This window comes from Podarcis tiliguerta, assembly GCF_965153285.1.
Source record: "Podarcis tiliguerta genome assembly, chromosome: 1".
In the NCBI taxonomy this organism is placed as follows: Eukaryota; Metazoa; Chordata; class Lepidosauria; order Squamata; family Lacertidae; genus Podarcis; species Podarcis tiliguerta.
The window spans coordinates 55,995,672-56,016,245 of record NC_139534.1 but is presented as its reverse complement, the minus strand read 5'-3'; the positions used below and the strand labels follow the sequence as shown (position 1 = coordinate 56,016,245).

Sequence of the window (20,574 nt, the reverse complement as noted above, 5' to 3'; positions counted from 1 at the left end):
ATAACAAGGAAAATTTGAACTGCTTAGGAAAAAGAATAAAAGGAAAACTCTTGTTATCTAATTTTTGAGGGAAACACACACAAAACTGACGTTGGGAAAATACTTTCAAGTGTTGCAGAATACAAAACATCTTCAGAAAAACCAGTCCAACTGGCAGACAAACTGTTTCAGCAAAGTTGAAGCAATGCTTTGGGACAATACATCCTTACTCAGATTCCCGGGTCTTCTCTATCAACTGAAAAACTACTGAATGTTTCAAAATATATACACACACAAAAAAAATAATAGTAAAAGTCGGTTTAATTCATGCAAAGCTTCCATTTTCTGAGTTTGATTAAGCTCAAAATGGAAGTTTGAAATCAGGAGATAGAGATATTTCACAGACATTGATCATGGATATATGATTTACTGGGATGGAATGGAAAATAAATAAAATAAGCAAATAAATGTACTTTCAGGACAGCTGGTTCTATCTGCAGGTACTATATTTGCAGTCTGATACTATGTATGTTTACTCAAAAGCAAGTCCTACTGAACTGAATGAGGCTTACTCCGGAGATGGGAGGAAAGCAGCCTTAAAACAAAAGACAGTGCAGTTTAGAAAAGTTCGGCGTTGTTATGAAGTTTGTAAATGTAAGTTTGATATAATTCAAATATTCATTGCACACATACTTCTTCCGCCCCGCCCCCCCAGAGGTTTCAAAATTCCCAGAAACTTTACATATTTGCCTAGAAAACAGAGATCAGATTGTCTGCTTTTACACCTCTGGCCAGTGGGTGGCATGGATGTTCCACATACAAATGCATGAAAAAAAGCGAAGACAGGAAATCTCTTGGAGCCAGTCATGTGTCTAGCATCTTTTGTCCTAGTTTACATCATGGGATAGGAACTAGAATTGTTCCCTGTATTAATGAAACACTTGCACACTACTAGTTGCCAGTGAGTCGTGATGCTTAAGAGTGTTCAAAATCCTAATGCTGCTCAGCTACAGAGCTCATTTGGGTGATTTTGGACCAGTCACTCTCTTGCACCACACAGGGTTACTGCAATTTGTTACAAAGTGACCAGTGTAACACAGATGTCCAACCCTGGTTACTGTGATTTGTTAAGGTGCTGGGAAGTGTAGCTCTGACGGCTAAACCACAGTTCCTTGTGCATAATTGTTTTTATTGGAAGCTATACTCTCTACCATGGAACAGGGGTGGCACTGTGGTCTAAACCACTGAGCCTCTTGGGCTTGCTGATCAGAAGGTTGGCAGTTCGAATCCGCGCGACAGGGTGAGCTCCTGTTGTTCAGTCGCAGCTCCTGCCAACCGAGCAGTTTGAAAGCACGTCAAAGTGCAAGTAGATAAATAGGTACAGCCCCGGCGGGAAGGTAAATAGCGTTTCTGTGCGCTGCTCTGGTTTCACCAGAAGCGGCTTAGTCATGCTGGCCACATGACCCGGAAAAACTGTCTGCGGACAAACACCGGCTCCCTCGGCCTGTAAAGCAAGATGAGCGCTGCAACCCCAGAGGCGTCTGCGACTGGACTTAACTGTCAGGGGTCCTTTTCCTTTACCATTTTATACTCTCTATCCTCAGGAATATCAGCAGCTCTTCTTTGGATAAATAGCAGCAGTTCTTTATGTAGTTAAAATAGTTAAAATGTGAGTAAAATAAAAAGCACCCCTTGCGCATGTTTGTGCACACATGTGCATGCATACATTAACTCCTCCTTCAACGCAATGTATGATGATGAGTCTTCACATAAAAGCTACTGAACATTTCTGTGACATGGCTTTCAGTATTGCAAGTTCTAAACATCCCTGCTCCAGAGACCCCTTTTAAGAGACATCATGACATTATGTCATGAGTACAGGTTGTAGCTGGCTAACATCCACAAGAACTACCAACAAATAGGCATCCTCAAACTCAGGTTGAATACAGGAGGCATTAAGCAACACTCTGCTTGAACAGTTAATTCTGGGTCCTGCAACATTTGGGGCCAAACTCACAGAAAATTCTAAGGGCAGAGTTGCTAAGCTCATTGCTAAATAAGAGCACATTCTGGGCAAACTGGCTGTTGGGCTCGTGAGTCTCCTGCCTTACATTTCCATTCATTATTAAGTTTGTTCAGAACTGATCCAAGCACAGCGGCTTCCAAGGACTAATCTGCAATGTATAGAATCAATTTTAAAATACAGTTATCGTTTGTTGATTGAGTGACAGGTGCATGGCTGCATTTATTCCAGAAAAATTAAAGACGCACATGAAAGAACATCCCTGACTCAAGCCCTTATGTTTATTGATTTAACACTTCAGTCATGTTGGTCCAGGATTCTATATGCTGAGCAGAATCCAGGCTGGCTTCACAAAGTGTAAAAATATACTTTGAAAAAATAAACCTTGGGAAGGCCTTTCTCTGCAATGAAGTGGTTGTTTTTGCAGCTTGATCTTGCATTAGTTCTGGCTGGGAGGATGGCTCTTATCTCAAAGCCAGGCAGAGATTAATGGTAATCCCATGCAAAAAGGAAGGAAAGGAAAACTCTCAAGTTATCTAATTTTTGCAGGAAAACACACAAAGCAGCTGAGAAAAGCACCATCCATCAGCTACCTTGTGGACATACTAGTGGTGATTTAAAAATGTATCTTTTTACAAAGAGCTGCATGAACAAGGAAGTGACACTACATTTCTGGGGATGCTGTTACCCATCTTTAATAAGATACTTGGGTCAACATTAACAAGGAAGAGTGGCAAATTCAAAGCATGTGTTGTCAATGTGTGGCAAGAAACAGGATGCTACTGCAGAGGCTACCATCTGGGAGGAAAACGTTAGGGATCTCACAGAGAGCTGTAAAACATCCCCATGTTTGATGCGTGAACAGAATACAGACTCAACAAATTAGACATAAAGGGTATTTCAAAAAGACCTCAATCCCTGGAGTTGATGTCAAACATGGACTTATTTTGCAGAAGAAAATTAATGTGCAAAATGTGCTACATAGCAACATGAATGGGGGCGGGGGGACAAAACAGCAGGAACTAGACATTAAATGCCATCTGTGTCAATAATGCAAGCTTTAAAACTGAATGGGGAAAGTATAATGCTGCACTCATGAGTTTCCCAGCTATAGGGTCTTAGGACGATGCAGAAGAGCTCCCAATGCCACCAGAAATTGCTGCCTCTTACCAAAAACACTGCTGCCAAAATGGTAGCAAGTGTCACACAAAGGTGTAGCTGCCCATCAGCAGAATTCCTACCAAGGATCCTCCCAATATGAGGTCGTAGGTGAGGGCCACAGCTACACCAGATCCTGACTAACCTGTCTCAGTCCAAGGATCCAGACAGAAATGCCAGAAATCAAAGTCAGGACAGAGCCTGGCATAAGTAATTCCCTTTCCGTTGACTCAAATGGGAACAATCTCATTTTGCCTCACCTGATGCTCCTTGCCTCAGCTTGGAATGGCTTCGGCACTGTAGAGCTATGACTGATGGACCAGGGCAGAGCTCAGGACCTCTGAATTCTAAGCCATGCAACTGTTCGGTAAATTATTTTAAAGTGTTAGTGATGCAGAAGATCAAGGGGTTTGTGCAGTCTTGCTACAAAGCAATAAAGCTTGTTGCTACAGAGAAGGAAGAAAAATCATTGTAATTATTTTTTTATAAAAGATGCAGTAAAGATGCTTTGTTGTTATTGTGAGGTTCAGGAAGAGCAATTTTCTTCCAAGCGCAAATATTTTTTGCTCACATCAATTTATTTTCTTGCAGAGAGAAAAAACACAGATACTCGTCATCAGTCCAGAAAGGCAAGGTTTGTGGGTCTGATGGAAAAGGCTATTGGACTGCACTTAATTTGCCCATGTTTCCACATTTGCCTGTATTTCATCATCCAAAACGTTGCGTTGGTGTGCCAGGAGCAAACACCCAACAATCTGCTCACATACACATTATTGCTGGACTAGCTCTGGGGGGGAACGGCATTAACCATGATGTGGGTAATCAGATGTGGGCGAGACAAAGAGGAAATCCGAAGAAGTAGAAAGTTAGCAGAGTCTAGGATTATGTGACGCACCACTGAAAGCAGTCAGCAGCATGCCTGGTATGCTGTGCCTAGCCAAATGCTTGGAGGTTGCCAAAAGCCCAACAGCAGCGATCCTCCATTAGTAGGAAATGAGGAGTCCAGCTTGACCAGCTGCCTCAAAACATTATTGCCCTGGAAAAACCCCATATCCTCAATCATACAGATGTCTAAGCTTGGACACATTATTTGGATTAGCACAAAGGGGCAAGTTTCCAGGCTGCACCGCACATCTGGTGGAAAGAGGATAACTAGCAGATCATCTCTGGACTCTTGAAATCTTCTTCGGGTAACTTCAATGCACAATGCTTGAAGCTGTGGCTTTAGTATATAGAAAAACAAAGAAACGCGTGGGCATGCCATATGTACACTATATAGACAGCGATAACACCAACTTGCAGCTCTCTTTGTTGAGAAACTTGCCAGCTTCGTTCATATCCTGGCAACTGCTAACTGTTATTGTCATGTGCTGCACATGGGGAGTACTTGAAGACTCTTCAGAAGTTGTTGCCAGTAAAAATGCCATTGTGGCCGAACTTAGAATTTGGCTGAATTTAGAGAAGTGGATGACACTGATCACTTTTCAAAACTGGCAACCCATTTACTTTCAAGCAAGATTCTGGACATTGGTTATCCCTTATTAAAGCTTGATGTGCACACTTCCTCCCTACTCTGTGCCTTCTGAGACTAGCCCTTCTTTATCCAGAAGTAAATGCAGGGATCCAGGAACTTCCAGGAACTATCCAGAAGACAACAACAGTCTCATTCATTATGTAGTAGAAAATAAAACTCAAAGAGGGCTGGATTTAACTAACAAGTTACCGTATTTTTCGCTCTATAAGACGCACTTTTCCCCTCCTAAAAAGTAAGGGGAAATGTGTGTGTGTGTCTTATGGAGTGAATGCAGGCTGCGCAGCTATCCCTGAAGCCAGAACAGCAAGAGGGATTGCTGCGCAGCAAACTGGATCTTCCCAAGTTTTCCATTTATCACCACCCTGACCTCTTCAACTTAATACCACATAAGGAATCTAACCCTTCACTGCTCAAAGGAAAGGCAACACTTATTTACCAGGTGTTCAAGGTTCCTTGTAGCTCTTATGTATTTTCTACTTACAGCAGTACAGTTGTGTTTAAGAGGCAATTAGAAATTCAGCCCTGCTTTGGGTTTCTGCTAACTCAGCACAAGGTTAGCTGAAGGAGGAAGGGGGTCCCTGTCACTGTGCTGGCTTTCTTTCCCAAATATACACTTCCTAAGGGAGTTCTCACAAAAAAACACACATTTTAAACTTCTGAAGCTGAACTGCTATGGTGTGTGTCTTTGACATTCAATAAGCAAATGTAGCAAATACAAAAACCAATTCGGTTGTCACCCAGCCACACTTTTCCTAAAGTCTACACCTCTTTGCCCTGTTTTCAAATTGGTCTGGGGCTGGGTATTCCCACTTGTGATTTTTGCCTAGGATTCTACTTGGGGAGAGACCCCTGAAACCCCATGTTTTCCCATTCATTATTCCTGAAACCAATAGATCGCTTTTCATGTTGTTTCCACCTTCAGCTGCACCCACCCATGTCAGAGTCAGAAAATCAGAGAACCTGAGAATCAGAAAACCAAGCTGAGGCAAGGAGCATCAGGTGAGGCAAAATGAGATAATCAGGCAATCATTTGGCATCCACAAAAGGAGCAAGGACCCTTCCGATACATATTATTGTAGACAGAAAATAAAGCTGTTATTGGAACCATCACAACCAATCAAAGCAAACAAGGGAAACATGCACATGTATTGCACATGTATCATTTGATCACAATTCTATACGAGCACTAAACAAGGAAAAGTAGAATAAAAAATTAAGCATGCAGAGTAAACCAGAAGCGTGCTGCTCAAAGCTAGAGAGGCAACTGGGGGAAAAAATCCTGCAGGGGCAGAAAGAAGGAAAGGAGGTGGAAGCAAACCGCCCTAACGCAATTCCCAGGTTTAGAATAGGGTTTTCTGTGGATTGATGTCTGCAGCAGTAAATAGGTGGGTTTTCCCAGGGAAAGTGGAGGGACAAAAAACAAAAGCAAAACACCTCTCTTGAACCCGTGATAATAGATTGATACAAAATACTAGAAATCACAGGACAAAGTGTGGATGGACCCTAAGTGTCATGAACTGGCAGGACGATGGGGAGGAGAAAGAGGATCCTGACAAGGGGTGTAGCCAGGACTGGGACACATCAGGGCAAGCTGGGGATGGGGAAGGAAAAGATGGTGTAGGAAGTACTCACGGGGTGACGGAGGATGGCGAGGAGGTGAGGGTCAGTGCACAGGAATCAGAGCAGCAAGACCCCTCACCAGAGGGGCCCCCATCTCCATGATCATGGCTCAGAGGCATAGGGAGTGGGGGGGGGGAGATGATCTTGGAGATTGAAGCAGGCGAGGACCCACAGCCCAGCTCACTAGCTGGCCAGGTGGGACTCACTAGGTCTGGGAGAAGGTGTGTGATTCCTCAGCTGGAGCAGGTGAGGGTCATGTGACTCTTTTTAAGCCCAGGTGCTGCTATCAGCATGCAGAGTAGAAAAGGGCAACAGGTGCTGTGTCTGCTCAACTGCCCATGTTGATGGACCTTGACTTGGATGCTTCTGGATCTCTCACGGGACTGTGCTTGCGAGGGGCTGGCTTGCAGGTGCCCTGATCCCTGGATCAGCTGCAGAGGCAGGAACCTAGTCCGACTGAACTTTGGACTTGTTGGCCTGCCAGACTGCGTGCTAGCATCTGCTGTGGGATCGTGCCCTCCAGCAGGACATGCCCCCAGGTACCCTGTGGTTTAGGGCACTAAGAAAGATATCAGCTCAGAAAAGGGTCTCTCTTTCTCAGCTTTGCTTTTCAAGTTCTATTGCACCTTCCTTATCACTTTTAACCCCCCCCCCCGACTTCTGCTGCATGAACTAGACTGAAAGATAGCAAAGTGCCATGTACCATGGGACAGGACAGAAGAGCAGAAGAAGTCAACTAGATGCCTATTGGCCAACTAGATGCCTATGGGAAGCCCCAAAGCGGCACTCTCCCCACTTGCAATTCCCGGAAACTGGTGTCCACAGGCATATTGCCTCTGACGGTAAACTTAATCATCTCACACATCCTTGCTTTTTATCTTCTTCAGTATATACTGATGCCACACACTGCACAGCCGTAGGTTCTAACCACAAGGTAAAAGACAAAATGGGTAACTTTCTGCTGTCGTCGTGGCTAGAGGTGGTTCTTCTTTGCTACACTAGACATCTTTTGCATTTCCCTGCTGGAAATGTAGTAAGACTGACACAAGTGATCGAGTAGCTCATAAGGACCACTTTTCTTCCTCTGCCTCCAGCAGCTCCATACTTGTGGCAAATGAGTCATCCGACTCGCTCACCACAAGCGGATGCTACTACTTTGCGGAACATTATCAATTTCCTCGGTGTGGGTTTGAGTGGTGTCGTGCAACGAGACCACCCATTTGACACAACCAGAGCATAAAAGTGAATAATAATAATAATAATAGCCGCCCCATATGCATCAACCCTAACAGCAAGGATATCTCACACATGGATTTTAGAAAGTACATTTGAGCATGGAAAGTTAAGGCAAGGCAGAGGAACATCACGAACATGGACTAGAACTCACCTTTTCCTTTTCCTTTTCCGACGGCTGCGGCCTTTCTTCAGCTCCACTTCCACCATCGCCAGATATCTAAAGAGGTTTTTGTTTAAATGAAAGATAAAGGTAAGCAGAGGATGCAAATGAAGGATGGTTGCACTCACTTGATTAATGCTTTCAGTACAGTATAGTCAATTGTTTCCCTGGAAAAAAACCCCTATGAAATGCAATAGCCAGGCTAGAGCATAGCAACAGAACTTTGGTGTAAAAATATATCAACGTGCCTGCACCATATGCAGAAAACTATTCCTCAAGCAACATTCAGCTATTGTGAAGTGGTGTCTTCTCTCAACATTTATAGAACCCTTTTCTTCTTACAAGCTTATCTCTTCTCTAAGTGGGCAAGGAGGGTCTCTGCTATAGGCTTCTATCCCTGCCAACCAGGTTAAATCAGCAGTGGCAGGGGACAGAGTTTTTTAACTATTCTCTTCCTATGGCTCACCCTCCTGCAGGAACCCATTGACATCAGATGTTTCTGGGCTTCTGGAGGCAAAGGAAGATGGTTTTTTCAAGGCATTTAACTGAATGGTTTCCTAGGTTGCTTGGGTTTTATGATAAAATATCTTAGTGGCAGATATGGTCTGTTAAACTTGTAAGCAGCCTCTGTTTTAAAGAAAAGTGGCATATAAATTCATTGCATAAAAAAAAAACACCACTGCAGTCTTGCTCTTTGTTGACTTTAAGATGAGAAATATTTTAACTGGTCAATGGAAATACTAACAAGTGAGGACCTGGTAACCAAATAGTTTAATCCAGTGAGAATACTACTTTCTATGGTCTAATAAGAGAGTAGAAATTTTCAAAAGGGCCCTCAAACTCTCAAAAGCACAAATCTTCTGATTTTGCAATGACTTCCTGGGATTTGTGAATCAAGTCCCAAGAGATTCCTCTTCACAGTAAGGGATTCCTATACATTATTCTGGCATAACTCCTTAATTTACTTCATTGTTCTCCTTCCATGTAAGGAAGGCGGGTTGTTTTGACTACGAGGAAGGCACACATATAGTGATACCTTGGTTTATTAACTTAATCTGTTCCGGAAGTCCATTCTTAAACCAAAACATTCTTAAACCAAGGTGTGCTTTCCCATAGCAGCAGGGGACTCAATTTACAAATGGAACACACTCAACAGGAAGCGGAACATGTTCTGCTTCCAAGGCAAAGTTCACAAACCAAAACACCTACTTCCGGGTTTGCAGCATTCTTAATCCAAGTTGTTCATAAACTAAGCTGTTCTTAAACCAAGGTACCACTGTACCAGAAAGAATGCAAAAGGGAGAAACTAGTTCTCAAAATTGCCAATAATTAAGGTTTATTACAGCTCAGTGCATTTCAGAACAGAAGTTCCTTCTTCAGGAGTTACTTTAAACTTCTGCATTCATAGACTATGCAGAGCGGCTTGCACAAATCCTACTGCCTATCTGGCACCATGCGGTCTGACTTTGTGGTGTCAGATAAACCACAGCATTGAGAGAGTCTGCCAAACAGAGGGTTTATTTATTTTTTAGTGCAATTTATAAGCCTGCCCTTTATCACATAATCCCAGGACAAGGTATACGTCATAAAGGTAACAAAGAAATAGCAAATATAAAACTGTAACACATACACACAAAAACAATGAAAAATAAAAACAAGGTGAGACTGGCTAGCCTCTTACCACTCCCTCCCAAAAGCCTGGCTAAAGAGGTATGCCTTCTGAAAATACTGATCTAGACTGATTATTGATCTGCCACAAGGAGAAGATTGAAAGTTTCCACTTCAAATTAACTGCAGTTTAGCAAGTTATCTGAATCCTAAACTGTGGTTTATCTCAACTATTGTTTGTGAAAACAAAAAGTTTCATAAGCAATAGTTTTTGAATTTGGCTTGTTTCCACTGACCATAGTTAAGATTAACCACATCTTCTCATAGTGCTAAATTATGGTTTAGTAGCAGTATGTTTGAACCACCCCAATATACAACAGCTTTAATATAGTCAAATCCTGAGCCACTTACCATATCAGAATCACTTACCATATCAGAATCATCATCATCTTCCTCACACTGGACATCAGCTGCGTGAGGATCTCCTTTCACTTTCAATTCTGCAATTACACCCTACAAAACCAGAACACAGGCATCATTACTTTTTTAGCTTCAATGAAGCAGAGAGCACCACTCCCAGTTGTGGGGGAGTACAACCCTGAGGCCTGCACCCTAATGATTGATTACATTTCCTACTTGATTATAAGCCAAGACTCCTTTCCAACACAGACGCAGCTTGCTCATATTTCCAATGGCAATGGCTCTATTCCACAGAGTCCCCCTGGCACAAGCTGCAATGGTTGTTGTATCACTTCTAATTAAAGCGAACAGTTCACTGATCTCTCATTGTAGAGCAGAGATATCCCACCTACGCTGATCAAAACTTTAGCACCCAGTGTAAATTATTTAAGGCAGGAGAACAAAAACCATGTGGGAAGGAGGTTGGCAAGCAACGTCCCTTGTGGCAGAGAGATGGACTTTATATTTCTTTCTGGTCTCTTCAAAATCTATGGTTCTTTCTAATAAGGTTTTTGGGTGGCCAAGCACACAAATTCAGCATTCCCAGCACCCACAAGTCTCATATGAACTATCATTTTTCTCCCTGAATCTTTGCAGCCTCAGAAGCAAACCAGCAGCAAGATGCATCAAGTGGGGTTGTACAGAGTTTCTGTCTGTCTGTCTGTCTGTCTGTCTCTCTCTCTCTCTCTCTCTCTCTCTCACACACACACACACACACACACACAAAGAGGGGTGTAATGTCTAGTGTTACAACCCAACACCTGAATGCTACAATGTTCACACCTGCCTTACTTGCATCAGATACATTCCAAAGGCTTCAGGAGCAGCTGTGGGCATGTAACATCCTAACCACTTAGGTCCTGGGCACACATGCAGATCTTAGGAGTTAAGAGTGGACTAAAAGACAGTTTCATTCCTTTATGGTCTAGTTTATAAAAGCAGTTTTAACAACTTTGTTCCATCATTTTTGACAGATTGAGAATTACTACAGAAAGAAAGAAAGAAAGAAAGAAAGAAAGAAAGAAAGAAAGAAAGAAAGAAACTTCTGGAAGGAACGTTTAGAGGAGAAATGTGAACCTTTTCTGTCCCCACCACATACTGTTACAGTGAAGCTGATGCCGCCATTCACCCAGCTCACATTTGTCAGAATCCAAAGCAAACCTAAATATTTTAAATATGTGGGGAGACACTAGCTTTCCCCCTTAAAAAATATGTGACGTGTAGCCTAACTCATGCCCATAACTGAGTTTGAGCTAAAGCTACACTTCAAAACAGGCTGATGGGTACCACTAATAATTACATTGCAGTGTGCCCACTGGTTCCTTGCTTGAGTTGAAGCTTTGCTCTGCAGGCAAAGAGGTGATGACTTGTTCCTATGCAGCCCTATAATGTGATTCATATTTTGTGATTCATCAGCCTGTTAGACAGACAAAGGGGTGGCTTTTAGGCAATGTCAGTTCTCCAGAGCCAAGGGGTGGGGTGAGGGATGCTTCTTCTCCAGGCACAATTAAAAAAAGATCATCTGTTAGATGAAACTTTACAGTGGATCCATTCCATCTGAGTTTACAATTTGGAAGGAAGCTGAGAGCACAGCGTGACCATCAGCCAACAAGCTGCCCCTTAAATCTAACGGAACATTCCTGCTCCAGCCTGCCGACTGAGCCAATTTAATGGGGGTCACTGACAAAAGCCACAGAGGAAGACAAGATAAAGTTTTTACCCAAAGTTCTATGTGTGCAGCTGCCCCTTCAAAGCTATTCTGCAGTAGACTCTCAAAGGCTTTTTCATAGCACAGAGAGCATGCAAACAGGAGTGATCTCCCTGCCATCTTCCTTCTTCCATGCTTGCAAAAGCCAAGCAACTCCCTCATTTGCAGGAAAACAGCCTGTCCCGTAGCTCAAAAGCATATTTCAGTAAACTGTTACAAATGCATGCACACACACACACATTCTCTGCTTTAATTTGTGCACCTTTGCTTCCCTCAGCCTCTCTGGTGGCTACTGAAATTGCTTACATAGAGATTGCTTTCAACAAAAATTATGAACATTTAGGAATAGCTCAGATCAGCAGATTCCATCCTAACTTCTGAGAATTGAAGCAAACCAAGGCTTTTGGTGAACAGCAGACCGATCGGTCTTACATCAGCTAAGAACCAATGACACGCGTTCCTTTCTTTCCTGTTCACAAGCAGCAATGGTTTTAATGAGGCATGTGTGGTAAAAAAATTAGTTGCAAAGAAATATTGCTAAAAGCTCCAGGTGTCTCCACTACCAGTTCACTACCGCCTCTTCGCCAGTGATGGATCAGAGGACTTACAATGCTGAATCTTTCTATTCTCCTGACTTGATGGCTCTAGAAGATGGATAGCCAAGATGGTACCAATTTTGTGCTTTAATTTGGTCTCAGGAAACCTGAAATCAAATCTCAGCTCAGAGAGCCTTTGGAAAGGAGCAGTCCTTGAAGACCCATTTATGCAATGGCTCGATTCAAATAAACATCCAAAGTGTGATTTGGAGGATAAATTGAGGTATAGTGGATGCCACTGTGGTCTAGGGGGTGTTGAGAAGGGGTGGCACCTCTGATGGGGAACATGATGTCGTCCTTCTGGGGTAGTTTGTCCACCTTTGGTCCCCACCCTGCACCCAGTTCTCACCTGCGGCTCCTAGACAATGTCAGCATGCAACAGCAGCCATACCTGGGAAGCGGATTCAACTGGCTGGATAAACTACATGAGGGTAGCCGTGGGGTCTCAAACCCTTGGCAAGTTTGGTTCTTCCACCGCATGCAAAGACAGGCTCCAGCAAACTGAATGGATGAGACCAATAGTGGGTCCAACAGTCATAGTATACATTCTGATGTTGAATACAGTAGAATTGAATTGAAGGAGGCAATCAACCACTCCTCACACTTAGCTCATATTTATCATTGGGGAGCCAACAGCAGCACTGCCTTTTCTTGATCATGTATGAAACAAGAAAGCACCAGCATTCTAAAACGGCCTTACATTTAAAGACTGCTACTAATCCTTTCTCCTTGCCTTTTTGATAGATACCAGTTTAACACAGCCACAACTCTGGCCCCCTCCCTTCCTTTCCCATACGTGTATTATGCTGCTGGCAGGTAGGAGCGAACATTTCTATGCACAGTGAGATCTTCATCTGGGAGACTGCCAGGCCTTTATGTTCAAGAGCAGGATTTACGTACCTCACCTCACTGTAAATACGCTACACAATACATCATCACCTCAGGCTCTTGGGGCAAGAGAGTAGAAACAGGAGGCAGGCAAGGACAGGCCAGAGGCTTCAAGTAGCTGCACAACCAAAAGTGGGGAGAACAGGCAAACAAGGTGCTCTTATTCTTAAGAGAGAGCAGTTAAGGACAGGACAGCCTTCTGTGAAGAAATCAGGAAAACAATTTATTGTGATCTCTCTAAAATCCTCCCACTGCTCATCATTCCAATCTTCATGTTGAGGGTGAAGAGAACAAGGAAGGTGCTGGCGGAAACAAGGTGCAGCAGTTATTATGGAGTACATGGGCCAGCTTTGGGTTTCTCATAATCTTTTGCAAGGGGGAAATATTCACAAGCCCCCTTTGCTTACCTTTCTGGTATGCTATTCACTGTCTCTCTGAAACTGGTCCTTTCCTTGATATGTAGCATTGGCTAACAAAACAACCTCAAACAAACCATCACATGCGTGTTCCAGAAGCAATTCCAGACACGCCATAATATTATAGACAGCACAATGTTATCACATTCAGTTCTGCAGGAATGTCATAAAAGGTTTCCGATGATGTTATGTAGCCAAATCAAAATGAAGGCAATGTTTCTTGACCTCACTTCTCAGCAGGTTAAGTATGTTCATCCTGCTTTGCAACTCCTATAAAAACTTGTAACAAGAAAAAGAAAGAGGTGCATTTCATGGGAGAATGGGGGTGAAGGTGGGTTTTTTTGTGAAACATACCCTGCTGTTTCAAGTCAGCACTAGGCCAAGGGCGTTTTAAAATGTATACCGAAGTCCAAGTTCCCAATTTTTCTTTTAAACATCTGGATTTCTGAGCCTATGTATGGTTATGTTTTCCTGACTAGGATTTAAAGTTTCTTTCTATGCCAAATTCTTGGTCTCAAGAACAGAGAGTGATCAATATTAATTCCCTTATTTTTCCCACTCTAAAGGAGGAAAATGCTGCATGTGTTTATAAGCTGTAGAATCTTCTCGACAATCTTTCATCCATTAGCTTTGTTAGGATGCTACTATTTGTTTGCATTCCTGAAGATAATCCACACTTCCTTAGCATTTATTTAGTCTTTACAACTACTGTATACATCTAAAGCACAACAAATACTTTCCTAAAAGTTCAATCCAAAACATATATGCCCTGTCTGCATGTAATGCTAAATGATGTTTTACTGGTATGAAGACAAGCCACAGTGAGCCTTAAGCTCATGTGCACCTCCATACACATCCTCCAGTGTGGCGGTGAAGATGAGATTGGAAGCTTCCAATTCCAGTTTAGGTTAACCATGGTTTAACATTCCATCCAAATCCTAAACTGCAATTAATCTTAACTATCAGTGAAAACAAACTAGCTTCATAAACTGTGATCCGAAGTTGACTTTTGACTTGTGGTAGGTCAACCCACAATTCACTGTGATGGCACTGAATTTGCCAGTTCAGACTGGCTCAATCCAGTTATAATGACAAACCATGGTTTAACTTTAGCAACAAGCCTGCATGAGCCACAGGCTTACATGTTACCTGCTTCACTGGGGGGGAGGGGGCTAAAAACTTCTATGAACATAGAACAAGCTATGTCTAAACTCAAGGAACTGAGACTCATTCTAACTGGCATCTCACTGGCATCCTGCACAAACTAGTATGAACCCCATGTAGTATTGACTGTGCCCTTCAACAGTGTTGGATGATATGGTATCACCCACCACATCAGTGCATCAACATCAACATATTACCCTGTAACACACAAACACTGTGAGGGCATTTCAGGTAGAAATAGAAGCTAAACTACTTCAGGTGGAGGGTGCCAGTCACACCTGAACCAAGTAAAGAGTGCAGCTGAACCAAAGCATCTCTTATGGAATTAAAGAAACCCTTAACTTTCCAAATGTAGAGTGCTTAAATGAGGCTACACATGCCTTCTGCTGTACCCCAAGTGAAGTGGCAATATCTGTCTTTGTGTGCTGCGGATTCCCTATGTAAGCCTTCACTGGTGTGTGTGGGTGTGGGTGTGTGTGAATGATGACCACACCCTTTTGCCTCAAATGATTTTGTCTCCCTCCAAGCTAAAAGGGGCTCCATTCTCCACACATCCAGAAGAGAAAAGATGGAATGGGAACCTGGGTAGCACCTAACTGGGAAAGAGTCCCTGAGATAAATTTTGTACATTATATAGAGTTGGAATTGTTGCTTTTGAAAGGTAGGTGCACAAAGACTCGAGGTGGGGGGGATAAATAAACCACATATTTTGAAACTCTTGATTTACACCAGATCCACAGTACTCCAAACAACCTCTTCAGAAAGATTTCTAAATGGATAAACATTCACTGGCACAGCTCTAGAGTAAAACTAGTCATCATCTGCAAAAACCTGTGTATACTCACAGGGGTCAAGCCTATTTTTGTATTTTCCATCCAAACCCTGTTGCAGGCCATGGATGACTCTAATCCTCTTCTTGACCCAAGACGAAGTTACCCTTAGACTTATTACACGGAATGTTTCCCCATCTGGAGTCTGATTTTACGCTCACAGGCAGGATGCCTGGGACAGGGAGGGTAGCAAGTTGTGTTCTAATCGGTCTGTTTTGCAGATGGTGCAAAATAAAAGTTTCCTCCCGATTTTGTTCTTTGAAACAAACCAGAGTTGACACATATTTTCAAAAATCATACTTGCTGGCATTTACTGCTCCCTTGCTCTTTCCAGTAAATAAATTAGTCTCCCATTATGTCTCATCAAGTGTTTTTGTACTGCTTTTGTACTGTACTGTAAGAGGAGTCTTGTTGGATCAGACCAACGGCCCGTCTAGTTCAGCATTTTGTTCCCACAATGGCCAACCTGACACAAACAGGACCTGAGTGCAATAGCATTCTCCCCACTTGTGAATGGTATTCAGAGGCATACTGCTTCCCCACAGGGAGGACAGAACATACGTAACCATCATGGCTAGTAGCCATTGATAGCCTCATCCTCCATGGATTCATATAATCCTCTTCTAAAGTCATCCAAGTTGGTGGCCGCTACATCTTCTCATGGGAACAAATTCCACAGTTTACCAATGTGCTATGTAAGAACATGTAAGAACTTCTAGTTCAGTCACCTGCAGCTACTGTTTAACATTCCTCCTGCATTCTGGTAGCAGCAGACTAAAGAAAGTATCTGTTGTGTGTATCCCATATGAATATCCACATCTGTTACTGAGTGGGCAGCGGAAACTGCTCCCCAAGGCAATCTGTGCTGAAAAGCAGCAAAAGCAGCATTTATCACGTTTTCAAATCAGTTGTCAACAAGGCTTGGGTAGAAATACCCCATGCTTTTGTCTGCAGACATCAGCTGTAGAAAATTCTGGCCACCCTCCTCCACCACCACCCGCAAAAGAAGAATGCAGCAATGGATTTGATCTCAGTGGGGAGGGCCAAGTACGAATCACAGGGGTCACTAGACTGACAAATTAAGCCAGTGTCTGGAAATGAACTTGATGGTGAAAAATGTTAATTACTTCCCCTTTGTTTTTCACTCTCGATGATACACTGGAATGATTATTCAGATTCATTTTTAAAGCTCTTCGCAAAGTTAACAAAATAATATCTTTCCTCAAAAAGAAGGATAGACTTCAAAAGACAGACGAATTTGCCACTGTCACTTATAAGTACTGGCTATAATCACTTCCATATATTCCTCATTAGATTCTTCACAATGGCAATTCATTGGGTTGGTGTGGTGTGTTATTTTTTAAAGAAACATCAAAATATATTTCAGTGTTCACTGATAGATGTACATAATGAGCATATGCACCAAAGTAAAATGGGTACAGGCAAAAAAAGATTTAAAAACCACAAAAATCAAAATTTCTACAAACTAACCTACATTCTGCAGCTGAAACATCTAGGAAATCATATTCAGTAACATTACACTACTGAGCTAACTTTGGTCTACTGAGGCTGCCAAACATGGGAACTAGTCAACCATCTGTCAGCTGCACAAAACACACATATATACAGACAGTTCTCCATAAAATGAGATAATGATCATGCATGCTGAATTTGATCTATATATAAGGAAACACACACAGGTTAAGAACCCCTGGTTAGACAAGAGGCTCTTTTCCATGCTCTGGTGAGGTCCTTGCGTGCATAAATAAGAGAATGGGCAAATTCTTATCCCAAAATAAACAGATGCTTCTATAAAAAAGCAGTGAGTGATCCCACAACAGATCAATGCCCAGGAGATGTCTGGTAGGCTTGCAAATTAATAATTCACAGGGGAAAACCTCACTATTCTTGGATCTCTGAATTGCCATCTCCTTACTGGGCCTCTTTTCTCACTAGTAAAAGGCAAATGCAGATGGGAAATTAGAGGATGAGGCAGCCTGAGTACAAGAGCAAGGAGAAAGCTCCTTGATAGAAACTTTGGGTAAGCCAACAACATATCAGCAGATTTTTATTTTTATTTTGCTTGTTCCCACTTCCTTGGTCTACTGAATCACACAAGGCCAAATTATGTATTTCAACGCTCTCTGTTCACTGTGAACTCACATCAGCCTGTGACCATTTTCACTGAAAATAATACTTCGGTGTAAGTCTATGCTCACCTGGTATTTATCAGAATCAGCTCCTCCAGCTTGTGCCACAAAAAGCCCTGAGCCATCTTCCAGCTCCATCTCATCAGGCGAGCGTTCAAAACGGACCCGCTCAAACTCCTCGCAGTCTACGTAGAGAACGACTTCCTCATCCTCCACACTGATGGCAAAGCGAGTCCACTGATTGACTAGGGAAGGCACTGTGAATGCAGCAGCGGCATAGGAGTTCTGAGAGCCAGGCTCCGTATAATAGAAGATGATCTGCTGTTTTCCATCTTTCACCTCTGATAGCTTCACGCCAACATAAATGATTGACTGGGAGGCATCCGTGATAGCAAAAAGGACCCCTGCCTTGTTTGTGGTGGGCTGCACATGGAACAAGAGCGAGAAGTCTCTGTAAAAAGGGCTGGGGAGGTGGTAACGTGCCACTTGTCCAGTGTTGGCATCCAGTCCAAACACATAGCCAGGGCTGTTGTCTGGGCCATACACTTTGGTTATCTGGTCTGGTGGGGGATCTCCAATCAGCTCCAAGAGGCCAACTTCTGTGCTGAAGTTTTCTGGTGAAAGGGAAAAAAGGCATTTCAGAAATAAGCAAGACAGTGTTGTTCAGTACAGTATGGATACATACATATAGGAGAGCCTTCCAAGTACCAGTGATGTGGCTCAAATCCACATTGAAAGGCAGAAAACTGTGGACTGGACCCAACTAAAGACCCACTAGTGTAGGGCCCTCTAATTGCCCCCCCCCCCCGTGCCCTCCCTAAATCTGCTCCAAAGGGTTGAAAGGAAAACCATATGAGATTTAGGAGGTCCACCGGGGGGGGGGGGGTGACGTTCCACTGTGCAGCCAAAACTGTATACATTGGCAGAACTGTTTAGCTGGATACCTCCCTATCTCAAAAAAAGTATGCAGCGTACATCACAGTGCAGGTAAGAATGCACACCTAATAAACATATTTTAGGATCAAGCCTATTCTCTTGACTGTAGTTTGTTTTAAATGCTTTTTGTACTTTATTTTTAAATTGTTGTAACCCACCCAGAGACGTCAAGGTGAAGGGTGGGAAAGAAATGTAAACCACCGCCAACTATCTTCAAGGCAGCTTATGCCTCCAGTTGCAAAGCTGAACTAAGGAGCCATCGCACTTACACTTAGCAGCAATAAACAATTCACTAGAATGAGTCAACAATGGTGAGCTTAGTACCATAACTCAACAACTTAAGTCTCTGATCCTGAATATTTTCAAGGAATAAAATACTGTATGCTCACAACATTCTGCTTCCATGTACTTTAAGAGTGTCTGGCTTCAAGTACCTATCTGAGATAATAATTTCAAAACACACTCTTTTGTACACACACAAGAATGGCCTAAACAGATATGCTCATTAAATGCTATATATGCAGAAGGCATGTATGCATGAGCCCACTACATTGTGCCATGCTTTACTGCATGGAAAACCTGCCATCTTGAGCGAACCAGCTCTATTTTCCTTCTTGGTTTACTTCATGTTTCAAGAACTCAGAACGGCTGTTCAATTTATCACCACTCCAAAAAAAACCCACCAGCCCGAACAAACTAAACACAGTTCAACGATTTGGTTTTTATTAGGGAAGCTTTCACTAGATGAATAAAGTTGCCTCTGTAATGCTTTGGGGAAGAATTTGCCCTATGACGAATTCCATGATTATTATAGGTTCATAAAAAAAATATATAGTGAAATTTTAAATGGAAGCCTATGGGCAAGCTTTAAAAATGTAGAGTGGTTAATATGAGTTTTGACTTCCATCCAGGGGGGTACCTAGTGGTTGGCTAGGTTGGCCCCTGCCATGGGTGGGCACAAAAATCGTGAAGAAAGACAAAGAGAGCCAATGATTGCCTAGGGGGCAAGGGATGGCAGGGGTGCCAAGGGCACAAGGGAGCCTAGGTACGTCTCTGCCTCCATCCTATGCTATCTTTTGGATTGTGCAAAGAACATTTTACTAATCAGATTACAGTAGCACAACAGCGCAGATGCATTAGTTTAGCTGATCTGTTTTAGTTACCCTGAGAGGTTGCCCATGGCATTAATTTAACAAAGCACAATGGAACAATTAGAAAAGCTGGGTGACTAGGATTACAATAATTCATAACAATTGTACATTCTTATTAGAAATAATAGCTGCTGTGATACACGCATGCATCAGCAGAAATCAAATAAAATGTGTGTGTTTTCTTTAGAACTTTTCCCACTCATAAGTTATTACACTCAAATCAATCAAGCTAAAGGTCATAAGGTTAATTGTTTAGCATTTCTTCAAACAGGTGACAGCTCTACAAAAAGTGTGTGTGGTATTGGCAATTTTGAATGGTGAATGTTCACTTAAATGTCAGGATCCCAGCAATAAACGTAGAACCAGGAACGGCCCCCAACCTCTGCGTTTACTGCAGAAATGCATGTCCATTTATACAGTACACATATACCGTTCACTACTGATAGCACATTTTGTTGTAGCATATTCTAAAACAAATTAAATGTGAATCTGCCCTGACATTCTCTTGACCAAAGGCTCACAAAAACTTGGAGCCAGCAATGCCTTGGAAAAAGCAAATTTAAGAAGTCAGCTGAACAGCCCCTCTGTTCTTCCTCTTTCTAGGCAGCTATTTACATTTCAATTAGATTACTGGTACTTAAATACATAATAAGCCACCCAACCCATGACACGATCCTTTTCTTCAATGCAATTCAGATAATACAACCAGTGTATGGACTGTCTACAGGCCATTCCCTGGCGTTTTTGTGACAGCATGGGCCGGAAGACACAAAGGGCATGGCCCATTATGAGAGATAATGCAAATCATGAATGTAGCTTAATATGTTGAGAATAAAGGGATTACTTTAAATCATTTTAGTAAAATACAAAATTATTAGCATGAGTTGTGCCATGGCCCTATGTATTTATCAGTCACCCAAGTGCTTTTGCTCTCACTCACTTCCAACCAAGGCCAACA

General features: G+C 42.5%; 1 protein-coding gene across 4 annotated transcripts in view; it reads right to left on the bottom strand.

The window, feature by feature from the left end:
• Window positions 1-20,574, bottom strand: part of COL18A1 (collagen type XVIII alpha 1 chain) — a 145,138-nt gene that overhangs the window by 35,998 nt on the left and 88,566 nt on the right. For all 4 annotated transcript variants that reach the window (XM_083416348.1, XM_083416349.1, XM_083416347.1 and 1 more), the window contains 3 exons: window positions 17,599-18,143; window positions 9,748-9,831; window positions 7,702-7,767 (listed from right to left, as the gene is read on the bottom strand). In XM_083416348.1, the coding sequence (XP_083272474.1) occupies window positions 7,702-7,767; window positions 9,748-9,831; window positions 17,599-18,143 (695 nt within the window). The remainder of the gene's footprint in view (window positions 1-7,701; window positions 7,768-9,747; window positions 9,832-17,598; window positions 18,144-20,574) is intronic.